The sequence below is a fragment of the Brassica napus genome, unplaced genomic scaffold (genome assembly GCF_020379485.1).
Source record: "Brassica napus cultivar Da-Ae unplaced genomic scaffold, Da-Ae ScsIHWf_1498;HRSCAF=2094, whole genome shotgun sequence".
Lineage (NCBI taxonomy): Eukaryota > Viridiplantae > Streptophyta > Magnoliopsida > Brassicales > Brassicaceae > Brassica > Brassica napus.
In genome coordinates, this window is record NW_026014911.1 from 27,261 (window position 1) to 36,219 (window position 8,959).

Sequence of the window (8,959 nt, forward strand, 5' to 3'; positions counted from 1 at the left end):
TTTTTTTTTAAAGTCAAAAAGTCACTTATCGTATAAGAACTTAACGTTTAGTTCGAAAAATCTTGGGTCTATTTGATTAGAAACTATGTCACTTCGGTGTTATATCATGATTTAGTAATTTAAAAATTAATTATGGTTATGAGAAGTTTACGTTCACGTGCAAATCCTATATATCTTCAATATTTTTTTCTTTTTCATTTTGGTTATTGTTGAATATAAATATTGATTTTGAAATTTATTCTCATTTGTTTGTTTGTTTTGACCTGAGATTTATAAAATACTTATGATTTAAAATAATTAAAGAAATACATACTTAGACTAAGATCTGTACCTTTTGCAGAATAAATATTTTATATTTATTATTTATTTTATGTTTTTCTGCATATTATGAAATAATAAAATAATAAGAATATATATTAAATAACTAAGAAATCAGTTACTATTATATAATAAATTGGCGTGTGCATATAAATCAAACTATCACTCTTGTTTATTCGCAATCATTTTAGGGTAAATAAATCAAAACAATCAATCTTAACTATTGTATATGATATATAATTAAATTTAAATGATATTAACATATATATATAGATAGTACACTTTTAATATGGATTAAATGAAGTTTCTACTCATATGATTTTATGATTATTTGCATATTTATGTAACAAAAGTTTACACCATCAAATTTTTTTTTAAAGTGGAATAATTTCAATAATTTATAATCATTTAAAAAACAATGAAAATTTCAAGATTAAAATATTAACTTTTCAATATATGTTCAATGCAAATATCAAAATATAAGTATACATTTTCATACAATGTATAGTTTAATTTAAACGATATAAAAAATATATATATATATATATATATATATTAACATAAAAACCTATTAAAATAAAATTATTTCTTCATATTGTCTTATAATCATTATATCTTAATATAAAAAAAAATTTAAACTTTGATCATAAAAGTTTATGTGAGACTTTTAACAGTTTTAGTAATTTATACTCGTTTTGAAAAATTCAAAATACAACATATACAAAAAAATCTAGATTTTTATTATATGATTAATGTAATTATGTAATTTATTTTAATAATAAAGAAATAAACAAAAATGATAAAAAAATATACAAATTGTTATCAAATCTTTATTGTTTAAAATCATTAATTGCTATATATATATTTTAATCACATTAGGTAATTCCGTAGGTTTTATTTAAGGAAAGCATGCGAAACAATAAAGATTTGATATATGCGACCAACTATAGCCTGCAAAATATTATTTTGCTAGAGAGTATAATATTTAGACTATAGTTTATATAAAATACTCTAAAATTCTTTGAAATATGATTTAGAAAACATAGACAAGTGCCACTTAGAATGTAATTTTTTTAATTTTTATAAAATTTTGGTTATAACTTTTGAAAAGATCTATTGTCGGAAAAAAAGCCCATTTCTCAGACTTTATTCTTAAGCCCAATAATCCAAAAGGCCCAAATACAAATACTAAACCCAACAAATATAACGCAGGAGACTCGCATCTTCGATCGGAACCAAACCATTTCTCTTACGGAAGATCATCATGTATCTGGCTTAGTACTCAAAATGCCTAATCTGTATCGTGATGTTATTTTTTTTATACAATATTTATAAACAAATAGTATAAATTACATAACATACGTAGGATATATTTGCATAAATGAAAGAACATATGCGAAGATTAGCACAAGGGTTCTCCCCAAAACATACTTTGCTTTCTCCAGCTGACCAAAACATTCTTCTCCTCATAGACTCCTCTCTCTTGAATTTTGATATTATAAATATATATATTGATCAGTCTTGTTCCTCGTTCAGAGTCAATCTTTAATCCTATTCTTCCCTTCTCTTTCAAGGTCTGACAAATGGCAGTGGTGAATGTCGATGCAGAGTACCTCAAAGAGATTGAGAAGACTCGTAGGGACCTTCGAGCTCTCATCTCTTCCCGAAACTGTGCTCCCATTATGCTCCGTCTCGCGTAACCTCTCTTCCTTTCTCTCTAATCATTATTCTCACATTTGTCTTTCTTGTATTTTAAATGTTTCCCAACACAATATAGATGGCATGACGCGGGAACATATGATGCCACAAAGAAAAGTGGAGGTCCCAATGGTTCTATCAGGTTCAAAGACGAGCTAAACCGCCCCCATAACAAAGGTCTCGAGAAAGCGGTCGCCTTCTGCGGTTAGTTCACATGAAATTTATTGGACCATATGCGATTTATTAAAGATTTCAATTAATTTTTTTTTTTTTAACAAATTTGGATGCATATAAAGTCAATGTTTCATTCGGCTTTGCCCAATACGGGCCATGATCACTTAACTTCATCTTTGGTTTGGCTGTTTCTTTTTTTGATGTAATGAACACTTTGGTTTATGGTTTCCAGAGGAAGTAAAAGCTAAGCATCCACGAGTCTCTTACGCAGACCTTTACCAAGTAAAACTCATCAAAAGCTTTTTCATCCTTTTATCGAGGGGATGTGTTTGAACAGAGATTCTTTGTTTTTGAACTCTCAGCTCGCAGGAGTTGTTGCAGTTGAAGTTACAGGTGGCCCTGCAATCCATTTTACTCCAGGCCGTAAGGTAATAACACTTAATTACACTCTTATCCTCTAAAGGATATAGAATCATATTGTAATATAGATCCATTTGATTTTCCAGGATGCTGAGTCAGCAGATGATGGAGATCTTCCAGATCCGAATCAAGGTGCCTCACATCTAAGAACTCTCTTCTCTCGTATGGGTCTAACGGATAAAGACATTGTAGCTCTCTCTGGCGGCCACACTTTGGTACTAACTCTCCTTTAAAGTCACTAAAGATGCTACAATGAACCAACTTGGTTTGCTGCTTTTTGTATACAGGGGCGTGCACATAAGGAGAGATCAGATTTCGAAGGTCCTTGGACACGAGATCCTCTCAAGTTTGACAACTCTTATTTTGTGTAAGCCAACAAACACCAAAATTAGAGCGAGAAAGAGTGTTCTGAAACTTACATTTGTCTTAATGCCTTGATGTTATCAGAGAGCTTCTAAATGGGGAAACTCCAGAACTGCTGCAACTGAAAACCGACAAGGCTCTACTCGGTGACCCCAAGTTCGAACCTTATGTGAAGCTGTATGCAAAGGTAGATTAGAATACAGTACAATTAGTTTGGATGGTTGTTTGGTTTTCAGCAACAAAATAAAATGTATAATGATAATGCGTATGTCATATGTCAGGACGAGGATGCGTTCTTCAGAGATTACGCAATCTCACACAAGAAACTCTCAGAACTAGGATGCAATCTGCCAAGAAAAACTCTTCCAACAGTAACGCAACAGGCGGTTGGAATCGCTGTTGCTGCAGCTGCTGTCATCTTTACCATATGCTATGAAGTAAGGAGACTAGGCAAGTGATGAAGTTTCACAGATGCGCAAAAAAAGGCTAACAGAGAATACTTTACAAAATGTTAAATTGAATGAAATGCAATAAATAAAAAAATGATTCATGACATACAGCCTCCTAACATTAGTAAGTCAGCATAATCTCTCCATAACAAACAATCTGACTAGAGAAACCATCATGTATATATCCATTGTATAAGAAAATCATACCAATCTAGATGAATATATGGCCAATAATATCTAAGGAGATTATATGAACAGGATAATAGTTAAAAGTAGTAGCATAACATTTATTTTTCGGAGTTCGCACAATGAGAATAGATTACAGCATAACACTATCACTGGGCAAAACCAAGAGTGGAGATTAATGTAAAACTTAGTATCAAAGAGCTCTGAAGCTATCAACTTTATCAAGCCTGGCGGTGCCGGAGCTGGAAGATTCGCCGAGTGGATCAGGAGAAGTTGCAGCTCTGGAAGCTTCTCTTCTTTTCAGAGAAGTTGGCAATCCCGAGATCTCCTTCATGAGATGCAGCCTCATGTCGGTAGGACGAGTCTGGTTACCGATGCAGGCCATAGCAAACTTGGAGTAACTAAACAATACATCTGCAGCTGCTTGTTTCTTCTCATCAACCTATATATAACAAGAAGAAGACTTTCATCATCTCATCTCAAATAAACGGTTATAACCAAAAGTCAAGAACTTTGCAATCTAACAACCCTAAAGCTCGGATTTTTATGTAAAGAGAGAGGATTAAATAGGCAAAGCGAGGAAACTATTAGCTCAAATTTAATGACGCAGCTTTTAATAATCTGAAAATCGAAATCCCAAATTCAGATCAAAGGCGCACCTCGTAATCATCTTTCATGGTGTAAAAAGAAGAGCGGATTGCTCTGTTTCGCGTTCCTGCTGCTCAGATCTTCTGCTCAAGGAGAACGACAACGAGGTGACCTACTTCTCTAGCTATGGTTTGATCAGAGCTCACAGAGCTCTCGGAGGCTCATTGTCAAATTGTATGATAAAGGAGTAAAGGACAAACTTGTCGGGGATAAAAATTAAAATTAAACATCACGCTGTTTTCCTCACCCAAAAAACGACCGGTGCATAAAAACGGCAGAGCATGTGAAACACTTCTGTTACACACACTTAACGGAAACAGTTGTCGTCTTGTTTGCTGATTAGTTCTGTAATAAAAATTTGCCGGCGGAGGAAGCGATAACGATTCTTTCCATGGATCCCACTTCTTCTTCTTCTTCTTCTTCTTCTTCTTCTTCATCTCTTAGATGGAGAATCCTTCGCCAAGCTCTTATCCACAGATCTGGTGAATGACTCCCTTCCCCCCTTCATCCAATTTCTCGATTTCACGTTCTCATAGCTAACGAATCAATCATCTCTCAAAACTTTTCGCTCAGATTCTCGATCTCAAGCTGAGATCAAGCGTGTTTCAAGGAAGGCAACTCAAGGATTCAACTTGATTCCTTGTCAGGTGGTTGATTCTTCTTCGGAAGACTCTCGGGAAGCATCCCTTTGCTACTCAATTCCCATCGCTGCTTCTCCCAAACTCTATCTAACGTTAGTACTTCAAAAGTTTCGATCCAATGAAACAATCTTCTTTAGATTTTCCACTCTTAAAGATTTTTTTTCTGTGAGTTTATTGCAGACAAAGAGTGGATAATTGCAGCGATCTCAATGACTTCGAGATATCTAATCGACACAACATTGATAACACAGGACTTGTCTGTAAGCTCTTCATCCCCACTTGTGTTATTATGCTCACATAAACATTATTAATTGTGAGTTTTTCATTTTAATCTTAGGTTTGATTAGGTAGAAACTTTTATGTGAAACAATGTCTCTGCTCTGTTCTGTTTAATATATGTTAGATTTTAGTTAAGTTACTGTCATTCTTATATAGGTCAGTGGCCTTCAGAAGAAGTTCTAGCTTACTTCTGCATGTCTCAGCCAGATCGCTTCAGGTTTCTCTCTTCAGTTTTAAGATTGTGTTCTCATACCTTCTTCTTCTTCTCACATTTTATTTGGGATGGTGCAGAGGTAAGAGAGTCATTGAGCTTGGATCCGGGTATGGATTAGCCGGTTTAGTTATTGCTGCTGCCACCGAAGCATCACAAGTGGTCATCTCAGATGGAAATCCCCAAGTAGTCAATTGTATCCTTCATTATCATTATTATTATACTGTCTCCTTAAGAGTTGTCTTCTTGGATTCATTGTTGTACTTAAGCATACAGATATAAAGCGTAACATAGAGTCCAACTCCATGGCGTTTAGCAACAACACAAGCGTAAAAGCCATGGAGTTGCATTGGAACCAGCATGAACTCTCAGAGTTGACCAACGCGTTTGACATCATAGTTGCGAGCGATTGGTAGCTTCCCTCGCTTTTTTCATTCCTCTTGATTTCAGTTTTCTATTTTTCATCTATTGTCTCCTTTTTTATCCGCCAGTACTTTTTTCAAGGAGTTTCATAAGGACCTTGCCAGTATCATCAAGGTGCTGCTCAAAGCCAACGAACCCTCTGAAGCACTATTCTTCAGTCCTAAGAGAGGTGACTCTTTAGACGAGTTCCTTAAGGAGATTGAAGACGTTGGTTTACATTATGTCTTAACTGAAAAATATGATGACCAAGTTTGGAAGCGCCATGAGACGCTTGTGAAGGGAGACGATGAATCTTGGCCTAGTTATGACAAGAACCACTGTTACCCTTTACTTATTCAAATTACTAATTATCATAGATAGTCAAAAGACTGTTTCATCTTTGCGGCGAATAAACGCAGATTATAATCCAATCTTTCAAGCTTTTTTGTTTAACATTATGTGTGTTTGCTTTAATGAATATTAATTAAGTGGGTGGATTTGAAAGTTGAAACCTTTTCTGACTCTCTGCAAGATGCTCTCTTATCTTCCTTTTCAATCGTATAGAGAGGTCCTCACTTCCCACAAGTATACACGAGTTAGGCATAGCCGTTAATCTAAAGGGAAGATATATATATATAACAAATATAAATAATACAAAGCTAAAGATTCTAGACCAAGTGTACTCGAGAATCTCAGTGAAAATGAGCTAAACTTAGATAAAGAAAACAGAGAAATCACTCACCAGCACGGAGTAAGAAGACGATATTATCCAAGAACAGAGGCGTAAGGTGTGAGATGGAGATGGAGATGGAGATGGAACAGAGCCATGGAGAAGAAGAATACAAGACGAGTGAGAGAGATTCTTTTTAATTCTGCCTCACTATGGAATTGTAAGTTTAATAGTATTTGTATATTGCTGATATATTATTGGCTAAAAACTGTGATTACCCGCCAAATTTGCATGATTATTCAACGTACATTTTCAGACGGCGTCTACTACTACAGAACACCGTAATCCGTAAAGACAACATCTTGTCTTAAAAAACACTAGTAAGAGATGAGAGTCCTAATGAATAACTACTACTACTACTACAACTAATCAGTCTAAAAACAAATCCATCCTTAGCAACTTTGGAATCCCACACAAATCAAACTCTTTCTTCTGGTCGTCTTTTAGTTGATGATCTTTTCTTTCTCTTAAGATAAAAACCTCGAATGATGTTGTTGTTATCAAAGCTCTAACGCATACGTTACAGCTATATCATCAAACGCGTTGTAGTGCGGACCCACACCCCAACAGCTAAAACACCAACCGAAAACACGGTGGATAGAGTTGGCGACGCGGACGAGTAGCTTACGGCTTCAGGCTCAAGTACTCCTTCCTTCTTTGCACTCTTCACACTGAGACAAATCACAAAAGTTTTGTTAATTATTGTATGAACAAAAGAGCCGTGTCGGACCACACATGGGCACAGTTCACCGACGTTTGAATGAGAAGAAAAAAAATCTATGCATACAACAGAGAACATTAGATATTTTATTTATTATGCTGATGTCATTATTGCAACGGGTGAAAATGAAAATGTCGTCTTGTCTCATCATTTCACAAATTGACAAAACAACACGGTGCATTATGACAAACACGTCTCATGATTTTTATACGGTGATTTGACCTCACCCTTCTCTTCAAATTAAACGTTACAAACAAAAAGTGAATTATTCTCTCCAACATTCAAAAAAGTATTGGAATATTTCATGTGATTAAAAAATCGAAACCGGAATTCTTCAAAAAGAATCCAAACCAAACTTTTTTTTTTAAATTTGATTTCAACGACAATTGGAGCAAAACCTTTAATTATAAAAAAATAACAATTTGTTTGTAAAATATTCTTATTCGTGTTTCCACTTGAAAACAACCATAGCTTTATTTACTTGCAGTAAATAATGAAATATATTACCTTGGGTTAGGAGAAGGACAGAAAGTGATGAGGAGAGGTAATCAGCTCCGGCGCAAGTAGGTAAACGTACTTGTTCCGTCGTCGTAAGCATAGCTATAAGCTCTAGGAAACGCGTTTTTGAAAAACAAGCGAGTACTCGCTCGGCTTACACGTGTCCGGCGTTCCAAAACGCGCCGCTACAGCAATACTCCGGCGTCCCCAAAACGCCTCGCAAGCGCTTTTGCAAGCCCACTCCATCTCCAGTCCCCGTCGTCGTCGCCACTTTCAGCTGAGCAGGACAAGGGCCGTTGAGCTCCTTAACGCATCAGGTGATGTGCAGTTCCCGGCGACGCCGCTAGCATCTCCGCCGCTTGCGGCACGATCGCCATAGGGATGTTTGTAACCGTCGACGAGGCTGACGTCGTAGAAGTCGAGACCGCCGGCTCCGTTCAAGGTGAACTCGGCTAGCGTCGCCGGAGGTGCGGCGCCGGATCCGGAGCACTCGACGGCGGAGGGGAACCGCATCTCCGGTTGACGCAAGTGAATTTACCGGTGGTTGGTTCTTGTGTGCAGAGAGTACGGCCCCGATACGGCCGGACCAAGCGGCGGGGATCTGTATGACACGTTTTCTGTAGGGTTTAAGGAGAATCCGGTGGTGGGGTAAAGGAGCGGTTCCTGCTCCGGAGAGAAGGCCGGGCCAGACGTGTAGCTGCACTGGTTAAACGACGGTGAAGGAGGTGGTGGAGGAAACGCCAAGACTAGAAACAAGCAGTAGAAAAACAAAGAGAGAATTTTGAGAGTAACCCATTAGAGCAGAGAGTCACCAGAATCTAAATATAAAACTTTTGTTTGTTTGTGTGTCGCCGCCGAAGATGAGACTTCTCCGGTGACTCTGTGTTCTGCTCTGGTGAGAGATGTTTGAAGAGTGTAAATGTGTAGGCTTGGTGTATATATATTTCGGGAAATAGAATTTGAACCTATAGTGAGAAAGAGAATGGAGAGATATTAATCTTTAAAGGACTTGAGATATTTTTTAGAAAGGTCGGCTTTCACGTGACTCCGTGCCCCTTTGTCTATGTTAGTCGGCCAATGTGCCGTACATGTTACGTTATTAGTAATATCTTATACGTAAAATATGCAAGAAAACAATTTACTTTAAATCACAGGAAAACATTTTTTATAGTTTGTAATTTCTTTTATATGGTTCGTGCAATATATGCCATATGGGTTGCA

General features: G+C 36.5%; 3 protein-coding genes and 1 pseudogene across 3 annotated transcripts; 2 read left to right on the forward strand and 2 right to left on the reverse strand.

Moving 5' to 3' along the window:
- The first annotated feature begins 1,763 nt into the window (after nucleotides 1–1,763).
- Nucleotides 1,764–3,528, forward strand: LOC106446154 (L-ascorbate peroxidase 5, peroxisomal). Its single transcript, XM_013887870.3, has 8 exons — nucleotides 1,764–2,014; nucleotides 2,096–2,220; nucleotides 2,423–2,472; nucleotides 2,553–2,618; nucleotides 2,697–2,825; nucleotides 2,898–2,977; nucleotides 3,058–3,160; nucleotides 3,255–3,528. Exons 1-8 carry the CDS (start codon nucleotides 1,902–1,904, stop codon nucleotides 3,429–3,431), a joined length of 843 nt encoding a protein of 280 aa, XP_013743324.1. The 5' UTR covers nucleotides 1,764–1,901; the 3' UTR covers nucleotides 3,432–3,528.
- Nucleotides 3,529–3,685: 157 nt separating this feature from the next.
- Nucleotides 3,686–4,464, reverse strand: BNAA01G01590D. The gene is made up of 2 exons (XM_013887971.3): nucleotides 4,268–4,464; nucleotides 3,686–4,050 (listed from the first exon to the last, which is right to left on the reverse strand). The coding sequence occupies exons 1-2, from the start codon at nucleotides 4,283–4,285 to the stop codon at nucleotides 3,802–3,804; spliced, it is 267 nt and encodes an 88-aa protein (XP_013743425.1). The 5' UTR covers nucleotides 4,286–4,464; the 3' UTR covers nucleotides 3,686–3,801.
- Nucleotides 4,465–4,579: 115 nt separating this feature from the next.
- On the forward strand, nucleotides 4,580–6,242 carry LOC125597586 (calmodulin-lysine N-methyltransferase-like). Its single transcript, XM_048772201.1, has 7 exons — nucleotides 4,580–4,738; nucleotides 4,830–4,989; nucleotides 5,078–5,157; nucleotides 5,333–5,393; nucleotides 5,468–5,583; nucleotides 5,664–5,799; nucleotides 5,879–6,242. Exons 1-7 carry the CDS (start codon nucleotides 4,648–4,650, stop codon nucleotides 6,168–6,170), a joined length of 936 nt encoding a protein of 311 aa, XP_048628158.1. The 5' UTR covers nucleotides 4,580–4,647; the 3' UTR covers nucleotides 6,171–6,242.
- A 491-nt stretch (nucleotides 6,243–6,733) lies between these two features.
- On the reverse strand, nucleotides 6,734–8,692 carry LOC106446330 (annotated as a pseudogene).
- Nucleotides 8,693–8,959: the final 267 nt, after the last annotated feature.

What these genes read in the sequence shown, in the direction of transcription:
- LOC106446154 (XM_013887870.3), top strand. Translation starts at nt 1,902, where the DNA reads ATGGCAGTGGTGAATGTCGATGCAGAGTACCTCAAAGAGATTGAGAAG. An exon ending in CCCATTATGCTCCGTCTCGC is followed by an intron (nt 2,015 to 2,095) that starts GTAACCTCTCTT and finishes AACACAATATAG; the next exon opens with ATGGCATGACGCGGGAACAT. An exon ending in ATTTTACTCCAGGCCGTAAG is followed by an intron (nt 2,619 to 2,696) that starts GTAATAACACTT and finishes TTGATTTTCCAG; the next exon opens with GATGCTGAGTCAGCAGATGA.
- LOC125597586 (XM_048772201.1), top strand. Translation starts at nt 4,648, where the DNA reads ATGGATCCCACTTCTTCTTCTTCTTCTTCTTCTTCTTCTTCTTCATCT. An exon ending in TCTCCCAAACTCTATCTAAC is followed by an intron (nt 4,990 to 5,077) that starts GTTAGTACTTCA and finishes AGTTTATTGCAG; the next exon opens with ACAAAGAGTGGATAATTGCA. An exon ending in ATCATAGTTGCGAGCGATTG is followed by an intron (nt 5,800 to 5,878) that starts GTAGCTTCCCTC and finishes TTTATCCGCCAG; the next exon opens with TACTTTTTTCAAGGAGTTTC.